Genomic DNA, 25,082 nt, shown 5'->3' with positions numbered 1-25,082 from the left:
GGACCAAGGCAGATTAGGGTGTTCCCGGTTTTAAGATAATCCTGTTTAGGGCGTTCCCAGTTTAGGTTCCAGGTTTAAGGTTTAAGATTATTCCTGCTGGGAATAGGGCGTATCCTGCTGCCTGAGTTCCCCTTGAGTTCTCACGGGATTCAGACAGTATATTTTGGAGATAGAAGCCCAGTGGTGGTGGATTTGGGCAGAGAACGTGGATTTGGGAAGAGAACGTGGATTTCCCCAGAACGTGATTGTAGACGGCTGGTGTGAGTTCGGGAATAAAAAGTTGCTGTTTGAATCTACAAGGTGTGTGGTGGCTCGTGATTGTGTGCCCAGCCAGACTGCGGCATTTGTGCCCAGCCAGACTGTGGCATTTGGTGGCCCGTACGGGGAGGAAATTTTGGGAGGAAATGGACATATTGATAGATTCCTCTGCTTTGAACTGCTTGCAGAACTTGCCTGGACTATGTAACTATCGTTTGGTGCAGCGAATTGTGGTAATGCTAGCATATCTTTGCTGATGGTGTCACCAGTGATGCAATTTTTCCCAAAGAGCCGTCAATTGGCTTGGTGTCGTGGCATTTCTGTATCCTCCTCCCTTCTACTAGTGATGGTCTAAAATTTGGGGGCCAATGGCTTATGCTGGACCGGTAGTCAGTGACGGGTATGATCCAATTGCAATGGTATCAACCTAAGACAGGAGGCTGACGCCTAAAGGTCAGTTTTCCGATGACGGGTAAGAACCATATGTTGAATTGGACAACCTACCAGGCACGGTCCATAAGCCACATTAACCTCACTCCCCCACTGGCACCAAGGCCAAATTTGGGGGCCAATAGAGGTGAGGCAAAGAACCTCACCCCCCCACTGGTGCATAGACCTATCCACAAGTATGGCTGTATGCTGGACCGGTAGTCAGTGACGGGTATGATCCAATTGCAATGGTATCAACCTAAGACAGGAGGCTGACGCCTAAAGGTCAGTTTTCCGATGACGGGTAAGAACCATATGTTGAATTGGACAACCTACCAGGCATGGTCCTTAAGCCACATTGCTTGTTGTTTAATTAATCAGAAGGGGGGAGATGCTGGGAGCCATTAGCCAAGTAGGTATGACAATTTCCTTGCCAGCGTACCCCATGTTGCTGACATGTTGCAGTGACATTGAATGTAAGTGACCTTGCTCAAGGACCAAGGCAGATTAGGGTGTTCCCGGTTTTAAGATAATCTTGTTTAGGGCGTTCCCAGTTTAGGTTCCAGGTTTAAGGTTTAAGATTATTCCTGCTGGGAATAGGGCGTATCCTGCTGCCTGAGTTCCCCTTGAGTTCTCACGGGATTCAGACAATATATTTGGGAGATAGAAGCCCAGTGGAGGTGGATTTTGGGCAGAGAACGGGGATTTGGGCAGAGAACGTGGATTTGGGCAGAGAACGTGGATTTCCCCAGAACGTGATTGTAGACGGCTGGTGTGAGTTCGGGAATAAAGAGTTGCTGTTTGAATCTACAAGCTGTGTGGTGGCTCGTGATTGTGTGCCCAGCCAGACTGCGGCATTTGTGCCCAGCCAGACTGTGGCATGTAGGCAGTTGGAGGGCCTGGTACGGGGGCCAAGTCCTGCCTGTGGACCTGGTACAGAGCCTGAGTCCTGCCTGTGTCCTGGTACAGAGCCTGAGTCCTGCCTGTGGACCTGGTACAGGGGCCAAGTCCTGCCTGTGTCCTGGTACAGAGCCTGAGTCCTGCCTGTGTCCTGGTACAGGGGCCAAATCCTGCCTGTGTCCTGGTACAGAGCCTGAGTCCTGCCTGTGTCCTGGTACAGGGCCAAATCCTGCCTGTGTCCTGGTACAGAGCCTGAGTCCTGCCTGTGTCCTGGTACAGGGCTGAGTCCTGCCTGTGTCCTGGTACAGGGCCAAATCCTGTCTGTGGACCTGGTACAGGGCCAAATCCTGCCTGTGTCCTGGTACAGAGCCTGAGTCCTGCCTGTGTCCTGGTACAGGGGCCAAATCCTGCCTGTGGGCCTGGTACAGAGCCTGAGTCCTGCCTGTGTCCTGGTACAGAGCCTGAGTCCTGCCTGTGTCCTGGTACAGAGCCTGAGTCCTGCCTGTGTCCTGGTACAGGGCCAAATCCTGCCTGTGGGCCTGGTACAGAGCCTGAGTCCTGCCTGTGTCCTGGTACAGAGCCTGAGTCCTGCCTGTGTCCTGGTACAGAGCCTGAGTCCTGCCTGTGTCCTGGTACAGGGCCAAATCCTGTCTGTGGACCTGGTACAGAGCCTGAGTCCTGCCTCTGGGCCTGGTACAGGGGCCAAATCCTGTCTGTGGACCTGGTACAGAGCCTCAGTCCTGCCTGTGTCCTGGTACAGAGCCTGAGTCCTGCCTGTGTCCTGGTACAGAGCCTGAGTCCTGCCTGTGTCCTGGTACAGAGCCTGAGTCCTGCCTGTGGACCTGGTACAGAGCCTGAGTCCTGCCTCTGGGCCTGGTACAGAGCCTGAGTCCTGCCTGTGGACCTGGTACAGAGCCTGAGTCCTGCCTGTGTCCTGGTACAGGGCCAAATCCTGTCTGTGGACCTGGTACAGGGCCAAATCCTGCCTGTGTCCTGGTACAGAGCCTGAGTCCTGCCTGTGTCCTGGTACAGGGCTGAGTCCTGCCTGTGTCCTGGTACAGAGCCTGAGTCCTGCCTGTGTCCTGGTACAGGGGCCAAATCCTGCCTGTGGGCCTGGTACAGAGCCTGAGTCCTGCCTGTGTCCTGGTACAGAGCCTGAGTCCTGCCTGTGTCCTGGTACAGAGCCTGAGTCCTGCCTGTGTCCTGGTACAGGGGCCAAGTCCTGTCTGTGGACCTGGTACAGAGCCTCAGTCCTGCCTGTGTCCTGGTACAGGGCCAAATCCTGTCTGTGGACCTGGTACAGAGCCTCAGTCCTGCCTGTGTCCTGGTACAGGGCCAAATCCTGTCTGTGGACCTGGTACAGAGCCTCAGTCCTGCCTGTGTCCTGGTACAGGGCCAAATCCTGTCTGTGGGCCTGGTACAGAGCCTGAGTCCTGCCTGTGTCCTGGTACAGAGCCTGAGTCCTGCCTCTGGGCCTGGTACAGGGGCCAAATCCTGTCTGTGGACCTGGTACAGAGCCTCAGTCCTGCCTGTGTCCTGGTACAGAGCCTGAGTCCTGCCTGTGTCCTGGTACAGAGCCTGAGTCCTGCCTGTGTCCTGGTACAGAGCCTGAGTCCTGCCTGTGGACCTGGTACAGAGCCTGAGTCCTGCCTGTGGACCTGGTACAGAGCCTGAGTCCTGCCTGTGGACCTGGTACAGAGCCTGAGTCCTGCCTGTGTCCTGGTACAGAGCCTGAGTCCTGCCTGTGTCCTGGTACAGGGCCAAATCCTGTCTGTGGACCTGGTACAGGGCCAAATCCTGCCTGTGTCCTGGTACAGGGCCAAATCCTGTCTGTGGACCTGGTACAGGGCCAAATCCTGCCTGTGTCCTGGTACAGGGGCCAAATCCTGCCTGTGGACCTGGTACAGAGCCTGAGTCCTGCCTGTGTCCTGGTACAGGGGCCAAGTCCTGTCTGTGGACCTGGTACAGAGCCTCAGTCCTGCCTGTGTCCTGGTACAGGGCCAAATCCTGTCTGTGGACCTGGTACAGAGCCTCAGTCCTGTCTGTGGGCCTGGTACAGGGGCCAAATCCTGCCTGTGGGCCTGGTACAGAGCCTGAGTCCTGCCTGTGTCCTGGTACAGGGGCCAAATCCTGCCTGTGGACCTGGTACAGAGCCTCAGTCCTGTCTGTGTCCTGGTACAGGGGCCAAATCCTGTCTGTGGGCCTGGTACAGAGCCTGAGTCCTGCCTGTGTCCTGGTACAGGGCCAAATCCTGCCTGTGGGCCTGGTACAGAGCCTGAGTCCTGCCTGTGTCCTGGTACAGGGCCAAATCCTGCCTGTGGGCCTGGTACAGAGCCTGAGTCCTGCCTGTGTCCTGGTACAGAGCCTGAGTCCTGCCTGTGTCCTGGTACAGGGGCCAAGTCCTGTCTGTGGACCTGGTACAGAGCCTCAGTCCTGCCTGTGTCCTGGTACAGGGCCAAATCCTGTCTGTGGACCTGGTACAGAGCCTGAGTCCTGCCTGTGTCCTGGTACAGGGCCAAATCCTGCCTGTGGGCCTGGTACAGAGCCTGAGTCCTGCCTGTGTCCTGGTACAGGGCCAAATCCTGCCTGTGGGCCTGGTACAGAGCCTGAGTCCTGCCTGTGTCCTGGTACAGAGCCTGAGTCCTGCCTGTGTCCTGGTACAGGGCCAAATCCTGTCTGTGGACCTGGTACAGAGCCTGAGTCCTGCCTGTGTCCTGGTACAGGGCCAAATCCTGTCTGGACCTGGTACAGAGCCTGAGTCCTGCCTGTGTCCTGGTACAGGGCCAAATCCTGCCTGTGGGCCTGGTACAGAGCCTGAGTCCTGCCTGTGTCCTGGTACAGGGCCAAATCCTGTCTGTGGACCTGGTACAGAGCCTGAGTCCTGCCTGTGGGCCTGGTACAGAGCCTGAGTCCTGCCTGTGGGCTGACACAGGGGCCGAGTCCTGCCTGTGGGCTGACACGGGGGCCGAGTCCCGCAGGTCAGGTTGGGGATCTGACCTGTCATCCCTCTGCATTGTAGATTCTGAGGACGACAGCTCCGTGGTGGCCCCGGCCCTGGAGGAAGAGATGGAGTGTGGAAAAGTGCTGAAAGAAAATGGAGACCTGCACTTGTCCCCAGGCTCCAGCGATCGCCAGGAAAATGCAGCTGAGCCCAGTTGTGACGACGGGACCTGGACTGTCCAAAGAGTGAGTGATCTGTGCTGCCCGCACCCGTCCCTGTTTCCCTGATGGCTGAGCTGGGCCAGCGCTGGGTCACCCTTGCTGCCGCCATGTCTCCCGGCCCCTGGCTTTTCCTGGGCAACCTTCTTGTGCAGCTGTCCCTGGCGCCTGGTTCATCCCCCAGGAGTCTATGGGCTCCAGGCCGTGGGCCCCACCTTCCTTCTCCAGCCCTAGACCCCATATGCGGGTCTCAGGAGCTGTGGCTGGGCTGGCGTGGGTCCTGCTGCCGGTCTGCGTGCGGAGGATTGGGGCGGGGGCTCCTCTGCTGTGCTGCAGGGCCTACGTGTAGGTCCTCCGCAGCCGGCAGGTGCTCTTCCTTGGGGGTGAGGCCCCATCAGCCTCTGGGAGGTGTTAGACACTGGGGGATTATTGCTTGTAGCCCCGGGAGGCTTCTGGGGAGCTCCCTGCAAGTGTCCAGGAGCGGCGGGGTGGCTCCCCAACTCAGCTCCGGTTCACAGACACCCAGAGCTTGAGGTCTGCTCCCAGGCTTCCTCCTGGGATAGTGGCTTCCCGTGCCTGGGCTGGGGCTGCTTTTTGAGGTTCCTTGCAGGGGTGCTCTGTGGTCTAGTGTGTGGCAGGGACATGCTGCAGCGCTCTGGTCCATGCGTGCGGGTGCGTGGGGTGTGTATGTGTGTTGTGTGTGTGAGGTGGGGTGTGTGTATTTGTGTGTCAGGGTGCAGGGCCTGTGTGTGCAGGCAGTGAGGGGTGTGTGTGTGTGTGTGTGTGGTGCACAGTTGTGATCTTCCCCTGGAGTCACTCCCTCCTCAGTGGGGAAGGCTACCCAAACCAGCCTTGAGGGATACCGAAGGCTTGGGTGAACCTTCAAGTGAGAGTCACCACAAAGACACTCAGCGTGGTGATTAAAAATCCTCCAGGGATCAGCAGGACAAGGTCTAAAAAAAAAAAACTTCGTAGAGTAAGTTGAAGAATCTTTTTGGAAGAGAAAAACGAGCAAGAGTAGCCAAGGAACCACAGCTAGGCAGGTGGCACATGGATGTGATCCCAGTGACCAGGAGGCTGAGGCAGGAGGATCCAAAGTTCAAGGCCAGCCTCAGCAACTTAGCCAGACCTTGTCTCAACAGAAAAAGGATAAGGGGCCAAGGCAGGAGGATTGCAAGTTTGAGACCAGCCTCAGCAGCATAGGGAGACCCCAAGGGTCGTGCAACACCCTGCCTCAAATTAAAAAAACAAAACAAACTCATAAAGGACTGGGGACATCAGCCTGTGTCTGATCCCAGCTTCACACCTTATATAACTAGAAACAGGTGAGGAAACTAAATCCAAAGGTAAAGAAGGAAGGAAATACTAAAGGTTAGAGTAGAGACGAACAGAACAGAAAGAAAAGCAATCGAGAAAAGTCAGTGAATCAAAGGTTGGTTCTTTGAAAAGATCAACAAAATCAATAAACTTTTAGACTAAGAAAAAAAGGGGGGCTGGGGATGTGGCTCAAGCGGTCGCGCGCTCGCCTGGCATGCGTGTGGCCCGGGTTCGATCCTCGGCACCACATACAAACAAAGATGTGTATGCCGAAAACTAAAAAATAAATAAATATTAAAAAATTAAAAAAAAGAAAAAAAGGAGATAATACCTAAAGAACTCAGAAGGTCAAGGATCCTGTGTTTTCTCCTGTGCGGAAGCTAGAGAGGAAGACGGGAAAGGACGGTGGGGGTGGGTCTCAGGAACATCCAAGGGAGATGAGTAGAGGAGGGCAGATGGGGGAGGAGGAGGGAGGGGAGTCCTGGGGAGGGATACTGGAAACGGCATTGCTACCTTGTGCCCCAGGTGCAGTGGGACGTGTAGGCAGTGTAAGTAACAACAGGCTCCCTCCCCGTGTGCACCCCTGACGCACCCGTGAGGAAAGGTGCAGGGCAGGGCCTGTAGCCGGGGCAGAACCCTGGCCTAGCGTGTGAGTTCGATTCCTAGCACCACATAGAAGTCAATAAGTATCTATAAAAAGGGAAAGGTGGGAAGGAAAGTCAAAAATGAAGGTGGAGACGTTACTGCTGACTTTCCAGAAATAAAACGCAGGATGAGGAAATATAGACTTGGCATTTGGTCACCAGATATTTAACACAACTTCCTTAAACGTGGCGCCAAAAGCACAAGAAACAAAAGGAAAAAGTAGAAAAACTGGACTTGATCAAAATGGAAACTCCTCATTCCGAGGAAGACAAGGTGGACTGAAGGCAGCTCGTGGACTGGAGAAGTATTTGTGAATCATTTGTAGACAAGGGTTTAGTGTCCATAATATGTAAAGAACTCATGACTCAATAACAAGAAGACAGTCCAACTTAATTCTAGTCTATTTTATTTAGCATGTCCTGGTTTAATTTTTAGATCTTTTCATATACTTCTTGTAATGAGAGGAGCATGCCCACAGAGGATCTCATAAGGGGAGGGTCCTGTCTGCCTAATAGGGCTACCCCTGATTATTAACACAGCAACTGGCAACACTTGATCCAGTGTAGGTGGGTTTCCTTATACAGTCTGTATAGCTGTAACTTCCTGGTGATCTCTGATGCCTTTGCCACCAGTTGTGCCACCTTAGCTATGAATGCCAGCCCATGTGCAGCTGTGCTTTGTAATTCTCCTGCCAGGTGTTCGAGACCAACTTGGTCAAAATTGACCTTGTCCCTCTCTACTGTTAGGAATCAGCTGAAATTCCTCGGGGTGGGGGTCACTCTTGGGAACCTGTGAGAAGCCTCTTAGCTTCTCCAGTCTTATCTGCTGGGAGACGTCAAGGTCTGGCTAACCATGTATGGCTTCCCTTGGAAGCATTAGGAACATTTATTTCTCCTTCCAGTGACCCCCATCTTTGTAGAATGTGCACTGATTGGCTTCCTGTTTTCTAGGATCTCACTGGTCTCCCTTGCCAGGGAGCTTCCAGAGCCTTCTAGGGCACAGCAGCAGCCTCTCCTCTCCTCCTGGATTCTGGTTTTCTTGCTTGTGACACATGCGCAGAGTGTCATGTGGAAAGTCCTGGAACATCATAGTGTCCAAGGGTGATCTCAGAGACCTCCCCAGCTACTGCATGCGAGGCTCTCGCGGGCCTCCTTTACCTTGGCCCCCTTGCCCCACACCCTTGGTTTTTACGTTCAGTTCTACCCGAGATAAGAAGTTGCAGGGTGATGCTCGAGTGGCTCGCAGAGCTGAGCTTGCTGGACCTGAGAAATGGGGGAGACGGGAGGAAACATGGGCAGGCTGGAGTGAACCCACGAGGTAAGATTAACATCTCTCTTCTGTTTAGAGCAAAAGGAAGAAAAGGAAGAAGAACCAGGATACCTCTGCTTCCTCGGAGCCAAGTTCCTTGGCCCTGTCTCCCTCCATTCCCCAGAGTCCCAACTCACCTTCACACCCTGGGTCTCAGGACACAGCCCTGGACCAAAGCCAAGCCCAGCAGGGACAGACTGCCCCGGGCAAGGTTGCAGAGGAGGCTCAGAACAGCCCGGTGCTCCAGGACCACTCTGAAGGAAAGGACCTCCACACCGCCGCGTCCTCTGGGGATAGTGACCCCTCCCAGGAGGTGTCTGTCCCACCCACCTCTGCCTGTGAAGCCCACCCCAAGGCTGAAGGTGCTGCCCAAGGGCTCCCACTGCCTGAGTCCCAGGGGGACTCTAAGCCTCAGAAGGATGCCCAGAGGGCCAGGCAGCAGGCGGGGGTCCCAGCCTCTGGGGTGAGTGTGAGGGATGGTGTCGTGGCAGGTGCTGGCCCTAGCCCCTGTGGTGTGCCGTGGGGGTGAGACGTGTTTCCTTGTCTGGGAGGGTAGCTGGGACTTGGTCCCTGGGGGCGGGAAAGGACTGCTGACCCCACACGCAGTTGAAGGCTGGTGCCCATCTTGGTCAGTCCCCCTGCTGCCAAGGAACACCGCCAGGTACAGGTTTCCTGACGGGCTGGGCCTGGGGGACACTGCTCAGACTTCCTGGCCCTCCCTGCTGCAGCCCGCTGCCAGCCCGTCTTCCGTCTGGTGTGGGGCACATGTTTGTGGAGTGCTAGGGACAGTGCGTAGGAGACCAAGCCTGCCTGCAGGGGGTTCCCATGCTGGAGGGGGAGACCGAGGCTGGGAAAGAGTTGAATGTGGGGGGTCCCCGGGAATGTGCAGGTTGGTGCCTCAAGGGAAGGTGGCCCGTCAGCTGGGTGGCTGGGTGCGGCCTCCAGGGTGGGGCTGGGGGAGCAGAGGCTAGAGGGATTGAGGGGCGAGCCCTGGGGTCCCTGGGGACAGGTCCAGACAAAAGTATGGGCGTGCCAAGACCCTGGGGTGGTTTGTGGTGGCCTGTTATCAGCGGAAGGAACTAGGGTCCCAGGCGTGAGAGAGGGAGGAGAGGCCGGGACAGGATTGGGGAAGGGTGCTCAGAGGCCATGGGAGTGGGCTGGCAGGACTGGACGGTCCACCCGGGCTGCTGTGAGATGCATGGCTGAGGGGCAGGCGGGAAGTCCCCCCTTTCAGATTGGGGCTTGGTTACTTGTTCTAGGAAGGTGAGACCAGGGACAGGTTGGCTGCTCCTGGAAAAAAGGCAGGCGAAAACAGCTCAGAGCCCACAGACCCTAGGAAACTGGAAGGGAGTGACAGGAACTACGCAGCTGCTGTGAAAAAGGAGAAGGAGCACAAGCACCAGAAGGCCAGTGCCCAGGCCGCGCCCCCCAGGTACCAGGCCACGCCCCTGTGGTTCCAGGCCACGCCCCGAGGTTCCAGGCCACGCCCCCAGGAACCAGGCCACTCCCCAAGGTACCAGTCCACACCCCTGAGAGGTACCAGGCCCAGCCAAGTGCAGAGGATGCTGGCTGCTCCTGCTGACCCTCTGCTCCTCGGCTTCGCCGCTCATGGTGGGCAGGGGCCAGGTGTGATGGAGAGCCGGAGAGAAAGGAGGAGGTGGGCATCCACGTTGCTCCCTTGGCTCTTCCAGCTTGCTGAGCCCCGAGGAGGGGGTCACCGTGTACTTCCACGCCATCATCTCCAAGCACTTCGCCTTTGACCCCGAGCTGCACACCGTGTTCATCAGGGGAGGAGAGGAGCTCGGACGTCCCGGGTGGAGTGACGCTTGCGAGATGTTCTACGTCGAGTGAGTCCCCGTCCCCGGTCCCCTGGGAGTGTGCTAGAGGTGATCAGTGAGTTCCCAAGTGCCCGGTTCCCCTGGGTGATCAGTGATTCCCTGGTCCCCACGTACCCCCCAGTGTGTTAGAGGTGATCAGCGAGTCCCGGGTCCCAGGTCCCCCCAGGAGTGTGCTAGAGGTGATCAGCGAGTCCTGGGTCCCAGGTCCCAGGTCCCCCCCCGGCATGTGGTAGAGGTGATCAGCGAGTCCCGGGCCCCTGCTCCCTGGGGAGTGTGTGTGAGGCTCCCAGCATGCATTTCTTTGTGTCTTTTTGCCGGGCGCTTGTTCTGTTCTAGACATGCGTCTTGGCAGTGTCCGCTGTACCTTTGGGTCTGTGTTCCCGGTGTGTGTGAGAACGCAGTCTTCCGAGTTAAGCCTTCTGGATAACGTGCTGGTGTCTGTTGGTTCGCAGGGACTTGCGGGAGAACGGGTCCCTCATCGAGGGCAGCATTGTCATTCCCCGGGGGAGCCTGGACAGAGCCATCCCTTACAAGTACGTCCTGCACCGCGGCCCCAACCAGGCGGTGGAGTACGAGTACATCTACAAGCAGCCGCAGAGGGCGGGCGAGCATGTGAACCGTTGCCTGTGCATCAAGCCCTCCCTCGTGCGCTCCGGAGGTAAGGGCTCCAGGGCGCCCGCGTCCTGCCCTGGGCACTGCTCTGCGGAGCGACGGCCAGGTCTGTGTGGTCCTCTGCTGTGCGTTGCCCCTGCTGTGGCTTAACTATTGCCAGAGAGGAAACTGGAAGGGTTGGCGCTGCGGGCAGAGTGGGCCCGCGTACTGGGACAAAGCTGGAACAGGAAACTGCTGGCTGGCCCTTCCTGGGGTGGCCAGGTGGTGACCAGTAACAGGACAAGGTGTCCATAGCCTCCCTGTGGGCCTGTGCTGTTTGTCCTTGTCACATTTTGCTGGTGGCACTTTGGCTTCCATGTTCAACCTGCTGAATCCTTGGAAGAACTGTGTGCACCTCCTCAGGTCCTCTGGGACCATCTGCAGATACTGGCTATGCTGGCCTGCCTGGGCACCCAGCCGGGTCTTCCCACCTTGTCCTGTCGCTGGTACAGGTGCCCTAAGACACCTGGCTGTACACGTGATTTTTAATGACAGTAACGTACGCCGAGGACTTCAGCTTTGAGGGGAGACTGGACCTCATCAGATAATTCCATGAGTAAAGATGGAGTTTCTGCTCTGATAAGAGCCACAAAGGGAGGGGCTCGAGTGGGGTCAGAAGTCCCCAGGAGGCCATATGAACCCTGGCCAACTATCCCCTGGCAGGGACAGGGCAGAACTGGGGTAGCAGAGCCAGCCATGGGATAGCAGTGCGTGCAGCGCCTGCTCCGGGCCTCAGGAGCCCTGCTCAGCTGTGTCTTTCTACCCACAGGGCTTTTTTTGGGACCAGGGATTGAACCCAGGGGCATTTTACCACTGAACCATGTTTCCAGCCCTTTTTAAATTTTTTTTTTTTCTTTTTTTTGAGACAAAATCTCCCTAAGTAGCTTAGGGCTTCCTAAGTTGCTGAGGCTGGCCTCGAATTTGCAATCCTCCTACTTTAGCCCCCAGAGTCGCTGGGATTACAGGCATGTACCACCATGCCCAGCTGCCTCTGACCATAAGTTTTCGGCCTTTTGTTCTTTTCATTCTTTTTTTTTTTTTGACACTGCTGGGGATGGAACCCAGGGCCTCATGCATGCTAAGCAAGTGCTCTACCCCAGAGCTGCATCCCTGTGTCTTTGTATTCATTTTTAACTTTTGAGTCAGGTTTTGCTAAGTTGTGCAGGCTGCCCTCAAACTCTGACTCTCCTGGTTCAGTCTCCTGAATTGCTGGGAGTGCAGGCACGCACCATCGTGCCTGGCTAACCACTGGGTTTTCTGATTATTTTACATCTCTGGTTTTTCTAGTTCTGTAATTGTGTCTCTTGCAGCTGGCCCTCAGGGGAGCCATGAATTCAGCCCTTGCCCTGCACTGGGCACCTGCTAGTGACTCTGTTTGTATCTGCTGGGGAATCTGCACCACCTTCTTTGGGGTGGTGGTTCTTGTTCCCAGGAGGCACAGAGAAAATAGTGCCTGCACCCTGAGTCACTTACAGGGCGCAGTTGTTAGTGAGAGACGCTGTTTTGGTATAAAATGTTTAACCTCCGCGTGCTCCTGTTCAAAGCTTTACCAGGCTCACTCAGCTGCATGGCTAAGCAGAGACTTGGCTTTGAGCTCATCACTGTGGGCTGTCTTGGGTTTCATCTGTAGGGGTGTGCCCTGCCGTCGCAGCCGATGGAGCAAGTTCTGATCCGATTGCCTCAGTTTACCAGAGTCCTCTTATTTTCCTTCCTTTCTTTTATCCTCTGCACTCCTGTATTTCTTTTTTTTTAATACTTAGTTTTTGTAGTCGTAGTTGGACACAATAACTTTATTTTAATTAATTAATTTATTTTTATGTGGTGCTGAGGATCGAACCCACGGCCTTGCACCTGCAAGGCAAGTGTTCTACTGCTGAGCCACAACCCCAGTCCCCCGTATTTCTGTTTTTCAGACGAAGCCTCCCTAAGTTACTGAGGCTCACCTCCAACCTGTGATCCTCCTGCCTCAGCCTCCTGTGCACTGGCATTACAGACGTGCGCCACTGTGTCTGGCTGCTCCCCTGTGTTTCTGTCCTCTGGACTGGTGCCCAGGAATGGTGGGCTTTGAGGTCTTCCGTGTGACATTTTTCTTGCTGTTACTCATAGATTGGCATCAGTATGATGACATAATCTGCATGAAGCCTCCTGGGAAATTACAGAAATTACAGAACTTCTTCAATGATAAGACGAAGAAGGATCTGGTGAAGGGCAAGCAGATGGCGGCCGAGATCATGCTGGGCCGTATCTTCAGCATTCTGCAGACCTGGAACCCCATCAACCTGAAGAACTTCTTCACGCAGTTCCGGCAGTTTTATTCTGTTGTCCGAGCGCCCATGATTTACGAGGGGAAAGCAAAGCCCTGGCTTAGCCTGGGCCTCGGAGAGTCAGAGGTATCAGGCTTCCCCGTGGTCCCCAGCAGCTCTGGAGTGGGTGGTCAGGGTCCCCCGATCCACTGGAGGCCAGGAGACCCTGTGACTGAGTGGGGTAGGTGCAGGGGGCAGGAGGACCTTTGCGTCTGTTTTGTTCCTGCACCACCTCTTGGGACTTCTCCCCCCACGTGCTTGCTCCTGATGGCACCTCGGAGCCTCATTCCGGGGACTGGTCTTGAGTTCTTCGCGGGCCTGGGCAGAGTTGAAAGGAAGGGTGGAGGGCTGGGGTTGTGGCTCAGCGGTAGCGCGCTCACCTAGTACGTGGAAGGCCCTGGGTTCGACCCTCAGCACCACATAAAAATAAAGGTATTGTGTCCAACTACAACTAAAAAATTAAATATTAAAAAATAGAAGGGGTGGAGCCCACCATGGCCCCTTCAGCCGCACCGAGGCTTGGAGACAGAGCTGGCGCTCCCTCTGAGTTTGACATGGCGCTCTCAGGAGCACCCGGGGCCTCCCCTCTCCCTCCCTGCAGGGTGGGGGACTGAGCATCACTGTGCCTGCTGCCCAGAACCCCACGGGGCTGGGGAGGGGGGACGTAGGGCAGATGGAACCCTCCCCAGAGGTTGCCTGCCTCAGGGCCTTAGCCCCTGCCCAGGGGTTCTCCAGGCCCCAGGGCAGGCGCTCCACGGCCTGTGCCTCTTTTCCCCCTGCGTCAGGTGAAGAAGCACCTGTGGAAGTACTTGAAAAGGCAGATAGGACCGTTTCTGGAAGGGCAGAGTGGGGACGCCCTGCCTGAAGGCTGCCCTGTGAGGAGCAGGCTGAGGATGGGCCTGGTGGTCCTTTTCCTGGTGGAAGATGCCAAACTCTACTTATCGGAGGGTGACCTGACCTCGCTGTGCTCCATCCTCTGCCCCAGCACCTGCTCCCCAGACGCCCTGCACAGCGACCTCAGCCACATCCTAGGCGCATCTGAGAGGTATCCCAGGGTGTTTTGTCTCAAGTTTGTCACGACTTTTATCTGATTACAGAGTTAAGGGCTTGTCAGAGAAGGGCTGAGCACACTCTGGGGAAAAATGAAACCACAGTCATGTCACCACTTGCTCCTGTCACTTCCTGGCTTGTGTGCCATGGCTGCTGTTGTTGAATTCTGGGTTCACTGTCATCCCGGCTCCTGGGAGGCTGAGTCAGGAGGATCGCTGGAGCCCAAGAGCTTAGGGCAGCCTGGGCAACTTAGTGGAACCCCATCTGGAACAAACAAACGAGTGAATCAAAGTGCAACATTGTCCTGGGGGCCCTCTGCACACACAGCGCGCCGGGCCAGGCGCAGGCCTGCCTGCTGGTGTCGCCTGGGACAGCTGCAGACCCCAGGGATGCTCTCCCGCTGCCACGCCCGTGCGGAAGCTCTGGAAGCACTATGTGCCTGCTGCGTCCTGGGGAAGGGTCAGAGACAGCCTTTCATGTGGGAGGGGTGACCTCTTCTGAGCCACTGTGCTCGGAGGTCAGGGTCTCTTCTGCTTCTGTTTGGTCGGAGCGTGGGTGACATCAGCTGGCCTTTCCTGAGCAGCTGTGGGTTTCCTACGTTTTAAACACCCAGGCAGTTGCACAGTGAAAGAGGGTTGTGGTAAGGAATGTACAAACAGCTGTGCAGGGGTGTGAGAGGAGGGAGAAGCTTCAGTTTCTATGCCTGTGGGGGACACTCCATGTGACATTCCTTTTAAAAAGTGACTTTGTAGCTGAGCATAGTGGCTCATGCCTGTAGTCCCAGCAACTCGGGGCTGAGGCAGGAGGATTGCAATTTCGAGGCCAGCCTCAGCAACTTAGGGAGGCCTATCTCAAAATAAAGGCTGGGGATGTAGCTTAGTGATGGAGGGTCCCTGGGTTCAATCTCCAGTTTAAAAAAAAAAAAAGTTTGCTTTGTGTTTAGGGCCGCCATTGCCAGACTGTCTGGTTTAACAGGCCCTGTGTGAATGCCTGGCTGGAACCTGAGCACTTCAACTCCTTAGTTGTGTGCTGTGGGTGGGAATGATGCTGGGGGGGAGGGGGCGGGGTTGTGGGGCTGGTGCTCTAGGGGCAGGGAAACTTGTCCCTTGGCTACCCTATGTCTCTTGGTCCGAGGACTCCATCCAGGCCTGCAGCAGATTCCTTGTGCTACGTGCATGTGGCCGTCCCTTCCCTCCTGGGACAGAGGACCCCAGGGTGGGTTGGACACAGCCCTCCATAGCTCACAGTGGGTCTGGTTCCCTCCTAGATGGCGAGAGTACTTGGTCAACCTGTGCCAAAGGTGCATGGACGCCAAGGTCATCGACTGGCTGGGCATCCTCCCTGTCCTGCACTACTGTATGCAGCTGGCGCCCCCCAGGAAGGACTTTGTGAGTCAGCCCGAGGACACATGGGCAGCCCTCGAGGGAATCTCTTTCTCACAGTTTCAGAAAGAAATGCTAAATGAGTAAGTTGAGAAGCTGCATTGTGTTAGGGTGCCCTGGAGCACCGACTCTCGCACTCTGCCCCGAGCTGCGACCCAGTCTAGTTCTTGAGACGGCCTGAACTGGTGATCCTCCTGTCTCTGGAGTGACTGGGATCTCATGCGTGGCCACTGTGCTGGACAGTCTTATGCCTGTACTAATATGTGTCCACTTATTTGTGTGACAGACACTTAGAGAGCACCTCTGTGTGCTCAGGGTCCCAGGATACAGCCCTGAGCACCGCAAACCTCAGTTCCTGGCCTCAGACCTTGCCTTAGCTGGGGTGGGGGTGGTAAGCACCTTTTGGGCAGGGCTTAGAGCAGGCACCTCCTTTTGCTGGCCATAAATCTCAGGCCAGAGAACTGGCTGGGAGAAGCAGAGGACTCCCCGAGTCTCTGCACTGATTGTGAGGGCACAGCGCTGCCCTGTGGGTGGGAGGCTCAGACCTCCTGTAGTGTAGTGCCTTGGGTGGGCAAGAGTACAGAGGCAATGACCGTGGGCTCACTGGGTCCTGCAGTGTGGGCCAGACAGTGGCCATCCAGGGTGGAAAGGGACTAAGAACAGGAAGAGTCACTGTTCCTGAGACCTGGACACAAGGAGCTCGCTGAAGCAGGAAAGAGGAGCCAGTGGCCATGGGCGCTCAGGCTCTGGCTTTTGACAGGGGTACCATGGCCCAGGGGATGGGTCGTTTCCATGTACTGAGTCTCCCTGAAGCTACAGCAAATCCCTGGCCCCTCCCTCATAACCCCTAACCTGAGACGAGGCCTCTCCAGGGCCAGCGAGGACATGGGGGTGAAACCCAAAGACGTCCAGGCGGGGGGTCAGGGAGTGTGTTGAGAACAACTTGTGGAAAGGTCAAGGCCGGACCTTGGCATGGGCAGATAGGTGGAAACCGTGGGTGTCACAGGAGAGCCGGAGCTAAAACTCCAGACCTCAGCGCCGGGGTTTCCATGAAAGAAAGTTTAAAGTCAGACACCAAAGTCATGCACGTGAAAGTGAAGTGAAAGCAAGGCAGGCTCAGTCGGACGGCATCTTTTTTCTTTCTTTTTTTGGTGCTGGGCATTGCACCAGGCCCTTGTGTATGTCAGGCAAATTCTCTTCCAACTGAGCTGTGTCCCCCGCCCCAGAGAGCACTCTTGAGAGAGAGAGAGGGCGTCTCTGAGCAGAGACCGCTGTCTCCAAGCGTATTCCTTATGCCAGGAGAGCTGGGACCCCCTCTGCACGCTCTGCTGTCAGTGTTCAGCTCTTCATGTTGGGGGTGGAGTTTTGACCTTAGTTGGTCCCCCTCCGGAACTGTCAAGGGGACCCATCCTATTTAAGGGGCTTCAATGTACAAGTCAATCCCGTGTTAACGTGAGCACTGGGGTCAGTAGCTGGTCAGAAGTTACGCTACTAAAGGAATCTTCCTTCCCAGGCAGATGGAGACACCTCGGCCGTAATTCCTGGCTTCACATCAGCCTCAGTGAGCCTGTCAGGAGTTAGTCCCAAATAAGCCTTTTCTCTTGACGTGGTTTCCAGCCACCCGCTTCCTTCTGTTTGCTTTCTACAAGTTAACTACTGCCCTTTGCCTTCCCATCTACTTTGAAAGTAGTTTAAAGAAGACCTTAAAGTGATCTTAAAGTGATCAGACATTGGAGAGAGAGCCGGGGACCAGCCAGACCCAGGTGGCGCCCAGGGGCCTCAGTGCCCAGCATGGCAGGACACACGTCCTTCTCGGGCATGCAGCGGGCACGGTGCAGCAAGAGGGGCTGCCTTCTGAGCTGGACCGCTCTCAGGGCCCTGAAGGGGCTGCAGTGGAAGCGCGAGGGTCCTAAGCACAGCTGCCTGATGTTGAGGGCTTGCTTCTAAGGAGCCTGGCCTGGGAGTGGGGAGCGGTTCTCAGAGAAGGCTGGAAAGCACAACCTACAAAGAAAGTGGTAGGGCTGGGCTCACCCGGTGGCAGAGGCCCCCCAGCATGGGGGAAGCCCTGGGTGGCTGCCCTGACATTTTTTTTTTTTTTGTAGTTGTAGGTGGTCAGCATGCCTTTATTTTATTTACTTTTATGAGGTACTGAGGATCAAACCCAGTGCCTACACATGCTAGGCGAGTGCTCTGACACTGAGCCCCAGCCCCAGCCCACAAAAAAGGAGCTGGGGTTGTGGCTCAGTGGTAGCGTGCTTGCCTAGCATTCGGGAGGCACTGGGTTCGGTTTTTAGCACCACATACAAATAAATAAAATAAAGATCCATCAGCAGCTAAAAAATATTTTAAAAAGTAGTAAACTTAAATCTGAATCATTAAAACATGAAGACAGCACCACGCTCATTTCCACACACAGGTAGGTGCTTCAATTGGCTGTTGAGTGCCCTGTCCTCTTGTCCCCCTGTCGTACTGTCCACTGGGAGGTAACCTGCCATCCTTAGGGATGAGGGCAATGAGTTCAATTGTTTTCGCCTCTGGTCTGTTTTTGGAACCTTTTAAAATGAAAGCTGAATTCAAATTTTTTGTTGTTGATTCTTTTTTTTTTTTTTTTTGGTGCTAGGGATTGACACCAGGAGCATTTAACCACTAAGTCACATCCCCAGCCCTTTTTAATTTTTTCTTTTGAGACAGGGCCTGACTTCGTTGCTGAGGCTGGCCTTGAACTTGTGATCCTCCTGCCTCGGCCTCCTGAGTTGCTGGGATCACAGGTGTGCCGCCGTGCCTGGTGGTTGTTTAGTTTTCGTTGATTCACTCCATGTCTGTTCCCATGATGCTTTCATATCCCCAGCCTTGTTTTTCCTTGCCTTGAGTCTGTTCAGTGCTCTCTCTGATGCCCTGGTCTCTGTCCCGGTTTCTTCACTCAGGAACCAGTTTCTTAGCTTCATGGAGAGCAGGAAGCAGTTGCTGTGTGTGGATGAGTACCTCTTCCGATCCTGGTTCAGTTTGCTGCCTCTGGGAAGCCTGGTTCCCTATATGGAAAACTCCACGGAGTACTTGAGTCTCGTGCCCACTCGGGTCCTGGACTGTTTCCTAGGGACTCACTACAGGCTGCAAGGGCTTCAGGAGATCTCTTACCAAAACGTAGAGGTTTGTGGTTGGGAGCAGGGTGTCAGGTCCTTGCTTAGCCAAAGCAGACTACAAGCTGAGCATTGAGGGCTCTGGTCTTCTGTCCTGAAGAACGGGCTGGGGAAAATGCTGAGAACTAATAACAGAATTGCTGAAATAAGAGGTCATTACCTCTGAGGGTTCAAGTCTGACTTCCCAGACTCGATTCTGGTTTAATAAAAAGAGTGCAAGAGAACAGTAGCCTTTTGTTTTATTTACGACTGTTAGAAGGCACTGTGAATGTCACACATTCCGTAGCTGCTGTCTTTCCTTAGCTTTTGGGGGGTAAAGAAAATGGTATGAGGGCTGGAATGTAGGTTAGTGGCAAAGTACTGGCCTCGTGTATGCAAAGCCCTGGGTTCAATCCCCTGTTCCAAAAAAGAAAAGCCAAAAAAAAAAAAAAAGCAGATTCACGGCCTGGGTTTCATTGGTGGAAGGTGAAGATGGGCCCTTGAGCCCTTGAAGGCTGTGCACAGGGAGAACAGGATGCGTCAGTCCTGTGCCCTTCTTGGCACAGACAGCTGTTTCCTGATTGGACTGTTCATAAGGCCCTTTCTCTGCCCGGCCCTAGGTTGTCGAGCGTGTTTTCAATATGCTGATCCACCTCGTGGACATCTACCAGGACACGTAAGTAGAAAGGCCTTGCAGCCTCTTCTGCGCGGGCTCCTATGGGGTGCGAGCCACCTGCTCGCACCAAAAAATCAAAAGTGGCCTTGCAGAACAATTACTCCTGCACTGTGCATGACCTCTGTCCCTGAAGGAAGAGCACCTGAATGCAGCCAGGAATGTGCACCAGGGCCCACAGTCCCAGAACCTCTCTGAGCACTGCTGTTGCTCCCTCTCCCGGGCCCCAGGGTGTCGGGACTTGGGGTGATGCGCAGGGTCTCCCTGCATGGCAAGCCCCTGTGACTTCGAAGTGACCTTTCTCATATCACCCTGCTGTTAGTCATCAATACAAAACGTGGGTCTCACCAGGTGGAAAACATTCGGTGAGCAGTGTACATTCTTCCCTTAGCATCCCCCTCCCTCCTGTAATGTTCTGAATTTTTTTCCAAGTGTAATCTTATTTTAATGATTAGAAATATTCATTCTTTGCTATTTTTTTAAATAAGGTAATATGCTTGTGAGTATTTTAACTTGCTTTTAATAAGAATAGTTCCAACTGCTGAACTAAAACAAAAGGAATGTCTTCCTGGTGCTCCCTGTACCAGGGATTAAGTCCAGGGGTGCTTAACCACTAAGCTACATCCCCAGTCTTTTTTGCATTTTATTTAGAGACAGGGTCTCACTGAGTTGCTTAGGCCCTCACTAAGTTGCTGAGGCTGGCTTGGAACTTGTGATCCTCCTGCATCAGTCTCCCAAGTAGCTGGGATTACAGGCGTGTGCCATGATGCCTACTCTATGTTCCCTTTTTATTTTATTCACCGCTTTTAGATCCATTTTAATGTTACCTAGAGGAGATCAAATAAATGCTTTACTTGTAGGTAATTTATCTTAAGTAATTTATTGATAGTAGTAGAGATTGAACCTGAAGTGCATCCCCAGCCCTTCTACTGATTTTGAGATAGGGTCTTGCTAAGTTGTTAGGCTGGCCTTGAACTTGGTCAGCCTCCTACCTCAGCCTCCTGAGAAGCTGAGAGTCCTGGCTTGTAGGTCTTTAAAAGGGAAGGGACTGGTAACTCATGGGTATTGTTTCCTCATTTCCTAACGACTTCACTGATCTCTCTGGATACCTGGTGGGTAGGATTCTGGAGAAGACATCATTGGAGTCCTATTTGACCGTGTGCCTGAAGCTTCATGAAGCTGTCTGCAAGATCACCAAAACCCCGAAGTATTTCGAGATCCCCGCCTTGTCTGCGTGGGTCATTGGCAGAGTCCTTGGACTTGGTCCTGCTGTGGTAAGTGGCACTTAGGTACCAAATGCCATGCCCATCCGTGGAATCTGACTCCACGCAGCCTGATTTGGAAGGGAACTTGTGGGGTCCTGGGATGCCTGTAGCAGAGAGAGTGGTCGAGTCAGCTCTCAGGCACCCACCGGATGGGTTCAGCCGTGTGCAGACTACACACCTCGCACCTGGCCTCAGCAAGAAGATGACCCCTATTTTCCCCTTGATTCTGTTGTTCACAGAAACCTAGGGCCTATTTCCCCCGCCCAAGGTCTTCCATCCTCCCTGCGGCACAGCACAGCTGTGGGGCCTGGGCCCTGCTGCCCAGCTGCCCAGCTCAGGCCCTGGCACCCCTCGGCCTGCAAGGGAAGAGCACCTGAATGCATCCTTGCCCTCGTGCCCCAGAGGGACGCTGACTCTGCTTCCTGCCTCTGGAGCCCCGCTGCCCTGGCCTTCACCCTGTCTCCTCTCACCCGAGTCTTGCTGGGGCAGTGTTTCTGTGGCCGCGTGGGGGGCTGCGCGGTGCTGTGCAGCTTCTCCACGGCGGGTCCTGAGCCTCTGGCTGGGCTGTGTCTGTGGACGACTCTGCTCTTGGCCTTGCGCACCAGGACTGTGAGGTTACGATGGAGGTGGTCGAGTCTGTCTTCACCTTATTCTTACAGCCTTACTTCTTTTTCTTTTTTTTTTAATTTTTTAATATTCATTTTTTTTAGTTTTCGGTGGACACAACATCTTTATTTTATTTTTATGTGGTGCTGAGGATTGAACCCAGCGCCCTGCGCATGCCAGGCGAGTGCGCTACCGCTTGAGCCACATCCCCAGCTCAGCCTTACTTCTTTAAGATACCACAGACACACTCTAAGAATGATTTTTTTTTTTGGTCCTAGGGTTGAACCCAAGGTTGCCTAACCACTGAGCCACATCCCTAGCCTTTTTTTTTTTTTTTTTTTTTGAGAGAGAGAGAAAGAGAGAATTTTTAATATTTATTTTTTCGGCAAACATATCATCTTTGTATGTGGTGCTGAGGATCGAACCCAGCGCCCTGCGCATGCCAGGCAAGCACACTACCGCTTGAGCCACATCCCCAGCCCCCATCCCAAACCTTTTTAAAAATAGTTATTTAGTTGTATATGAGCACACAGTAGCTTTATTAATTTTTATGTGGTGCTGGGGATTAAACCCAGGGCCTCACACGTGCTAGGCAAGCGCTCTGCCGCTGAGCCCCAGCCCCAGCCTGGATTTACTTGTCATGGTCGTTCAGTGTCCCAGATCTGTGGTCACAGATACTCCATCTTTGCTGCAAAAATAAAAATGCTATGCAGTGACAAAATTGACCAGAACGAAAACACGCTGGGGCGAGTGTTGGGAGCCTCTCGTTGGGAGCCCAGCTAGGCGGCTGCTTGTGGGGCCTGGAGCACAGGTCAGGGCACTGGGGTTGTTCAGCCTCGGGATTCTCCCAGCCGTTCCTTTACTGACCACTTCTGTGCAGCCCTGGATGACACCAGGATGGGCCAGTGTTTGGCTGGGCCACTTTTGGGTGTTGGTAGAATGCCTGGGCACAAGGGACATGTATGCCCGCTGAGGCATCCAGATTGCTCTGGAAGGTTCTGTGCAGTTCAGGGACATCATGCAAGGGCCCCTGTTTTGCTTTCCCTGAGACCCCCAGTGATGTCCTGGCCTGCCCTCGCCTGTGCCCTGTGCTCTGCTTACCCTGCCCGGAGCCCACGTCCCCTCTGCTGCTGTTGGCTTGCCTCCCCGGCTCCTTGTGCTTCTGTACCTGGGCACTCACTGTGTCTGCGGACCACGCTCTTCGTGCTGTCTGAAAGGGCCGTCTCTTCCACTCTAGTTGGTTCCCTACGGCAGGATGGCGTCTTTTTGGCCAGCTTGATGGCTCTGCTGAGGCGGAGGACCCAGGGTGGTTCTGTGAGCCTCAAGGGGCAGGAGGTGGCAGAACCAGGTGTTGTGGGTTCCATGGAAGCACATACCGTGTAGTCCTCAGGGCCTCAGGGGAGGCCTCTCTAAAATGAGGTCTGAGGCGTGTGCTCCTTGGCAGATACCTCTGGAGTGCAAAGAAAGAGGGTCAGGTCACTAGAGGCTTTGAGTCCCCAATTGGAGGTGGCTCTGTGGGTGTGGTGGTGGAAGTTCAGAGGAGAGAGATAGGGGCTGTCCCCACAATGTGCCCATGGGAAGGGGACTGGGTTGGCCTCCAGGCCAGCAGAGTGGCTGCTTCCCATCGCCCCTTTCAAGGGAGCCCAGTGGGAAGCACAGTGCTTGTGTCAGGGAGGTTTCCATCAAGGACAGAGCTGTGCCGTGGCGCGGGTGCTGGGAACAGCAGCGCAGAGTAGGTGACTTTCTCTCATGTGCCCACAGGACATGGCAGAGGACCCAGGAGCTGCAGCCTGGAAGGGCTCAGTGACAAGTGTCCTGCAGGGTGTCCTGGCCACCACTAGATCCTGGCTTCGCAGGGTGTTTGTGAAGAGCATGTTCCAGAAACGCTCAACTGTCCAGTTCTCGTATCCCGAGGAGATCCAGGTATGCTTTGCCTGAGTCTGTGGAGCCTCTTCAGGTACCAGGGTGGGGATGCCCGAAGCTGGACCAGCAGGCCCATAGCCTGGAGGCCCAGCCTCATCCTGAGCCTTGCCTTGAGCCTTGGCCCCTTCTCCAGGAAGGGACATTGGCCCTTCCCTGGCGGGGAGTTGGTGGCTGCCAGGTACAGTGTGATACCGTGGTCACACTGAGGCAGGGGTTGCCAGGAGGACCATCGGGCTCTGCTTCAGGTCTGAGGCTGTAAGCCAGCTGTGTGTCACTGGAAATGGAAGGTAAAGGTGACAGTAGGGTAAAGATGCTAGCCAGCAGCTGAGCAAAGCCATTTGACAGGATGGACTCTGCCCCCAAAGCCTTGGACGTGGCGATTCCACAATATAGCGCCTGAGACCCAGGAGCCTGGGTCCCTCGAGAGCTGCAGCAGGGGAGTTGGAGGTAGGAGGTCCTCACCACAAGTAAAGGTCTGCTCTCCTGTCTTAGAAGTGGAGAGTTGTCCCCTTGAGCCACGGTCTTCCAGGGAGACTGTGGCCCTGCTTGTGGTCTTCTCATAGAGTAGGGGCCCGACTCATTGTGATATGAGGCAGGGGTACCCCAACCAACTGGACCAGGGTGTCTCCAGGGCCAGAGGGTCGTAGGTTTCAGTCAAAGACAAAAGTAATCGTCCCCCAACTGCTTTGTGAAGTTTTATATCAACACACTGAAATCCCAGGAAAACACAATTGGATTATTAAATGTTATTCCAGGATTCTAAGCGGTATAATCCCCAGGCGTTCAGTTATAGTGAAGGATAGCCGTGGAGCCACAGACAAGAAAGAAAGATTCTAAGTGCAGTCGTAATGATAAAGAAAAAATGGAAATTAATTAAGCAGCTGTGCTGAGGTAGTTGCTGCTGTTATTGCTGTTTTACAAGTAAAGTTAGTGGGTCTGGGGAGACGAACATGTTGTTGGAAGGTGGGGCTCTTTCTCACTAGGAGAAGGGAGGCAAGAGCTCTGTGTATGGAAGGAGCTGGAGACAGCAGTGAAACTCACGATTCATACAGTTGTCAGCTCTGTCCCCCAGAGCACTGTGGCAGTGGCACCCTGGGACCTGAGCTCACCTACCTCACTTCATGGCTTTTTTGGGAGGGGGGGGCAGCATTAGGGACTGATTCCAGCGGCACCGTACAACTGAGCTACCTCCCCAGCCATTTTTATTTTTTATTTTGAGGCAGGGTCTTGCTAGGTTGCCCAGGATGGCCTGGAACTTGCGACCCTCCTGCCCCGGATGGCCAGCACACATGGCCCAATTGTGCCTTCTAACTTTCGTTCCTGTCTTACACCGCTGCTCCTGGAGGGGAGCCGCCTCCACGGGACAATGGAGTGCACAGGGGCCAGGACCTCGTGGTGCTGGAGCGTCGGGGAGCGCTGAGGGAGAGGGGTGGACGCACGTGGCGGTGCGGACTCCTACTGGGACGGCACGAGGACCCGGTGGAGTCAGGGGTTGTCGACGATGGTCTACTGGTGGTCTGCTGTTGCGAGCTTTTCATTTATGACAGCTCAGGGGTGGTCATGGTCACGATGGCAGAATTGGGGTCAGGAGTGCATAGAAATTTGGGCTGGGGCTGGGGCTTGGTGGTAGAGTGCTCGCAGCACCACATAAAGATGAAATAAAGCTATTGTGCCCATCTACAACTAAAAAATGAATATAAAGCTGAGTTCATAGAAATTATCTGGGCTACCTCTGGCATTCTTGTAAGTCTAAAGCTATTCCATGTTTTAAGAAACATGTTCAAGATACTCACATTAGCCAATCTGGTACATTTGATTATTAAAAGGCCAAATGATAGGAATGGATTAAAATTAATTGATAAACAAGAAGAAAAAAATTTAAAATTTTCCTGTTAAAGATGGTAGCTAAGAAATGTAGATGAAATGATTGCAATACAACACTGTCACTCTGTGACCAAGGCACAGTAGCTGATGCAGGCAGGGATCACTCAACAATCCTGAGGTCAGTGAGGCACAGGATTCCCAGGGCTCAGCGCAGAAGCCCTAATGGCAGTGAGTGAGGAGAGCTGGCGGATAAGCCTGAACCGAGGCCGGCCTCTCTGTCAGCCCTGATGGCACTAGCAGATCTCATGGGCCTCTCAGTCGGGCCCAAGGTGTTTGGCTGGGCAGCTGTGGCAAGTGCAGTCGTCTGCCACACCTGACCTACACCGAGTGCACTTTCTACGTGGTTTGACTTCATAGTGCCCTGACCAAACCTGT

At 54.5% G+C, this 25,082-nt stretch overlaps 1 protein-coding gene across 3 annotated transcripts in view; it reads left to right on the top strand.

Moving 5' to 3' along the window:
* Rnf213 (ring finger protein 213) overlaps window positions 1-25,082 on the top strand; it is a 95,101-nt gene that overhangs the window by 9,143 nt on the left and 60,876 nt on the right. For 2 of the 3 annotated variants that reach the window (XM_058585273.1, XM_058585272.1), the window contains exons 3-14: window positions 4,607-4,773; window positions 8,054-8,479; window positions 9,276-9,529; window positions 9,708-9,863; window positions 10,307-10,512; window positions 12,612-12,895; window positions 13,594-13,853; window positions 15,126-15,323; window positions 18,165-18,387; window positions 18,977-19,032; window positions 20,150-20,303; window positions 22,662-22,823. In XM_058585273.1, the coding sequence (XP_058441256.1) occupies window positions 4,607-4,773; window positions 8,054-8,479; window positions 9,276-9,529; window positions 9,708-9,863; window positions 10,307-10,512; window positions 12,612-12,895; window positions 13,594-13,853; window positions 15,126-15,323; window positions 18,165-18,387; window positions 18,977-19,032; window positions 20,150-20,303; window positions 22,662-22,823 (2,546 nt within the window). The remainder of the gene's footprint in view (window positions 1-4,606; window positions 4,774-8,053; window positions 8,480-9,275; window positions 9,530-9,707; window positions 9,864-10,306; window positions 10,513-12,611; window positions 12,896-13,593; window positions 13,854-15,125; window positions 15,324-18,164; window positions 18,388-18,976; window positions 19,033-20,149; window positions 20,304-22,661; window positions 22,824-25,082) is intronic. The other variant, XM_046463189.1, reaches the window with a different exon arrangement.

Source organism: Marmota monax, unplaced genomic scaffold (assembly GCF_021218885.2).
Source record: "Marmota monax isolate L192 unplaced genomic scaffold, Marmota_monax_Labrador192_F-V1.1 WCK01_AAM20220418_F8-fsc00220, whole genome shotgun sequence".
Lineage (NCBI taxonomy): Eukaryota > Metazoa > Chordata > Mammalia > Rodentia > Sciuridae > Marmota > Marmota monax.
This window is presented reverse-complemented; position numbering and strand designations above follow the sequence as displayed.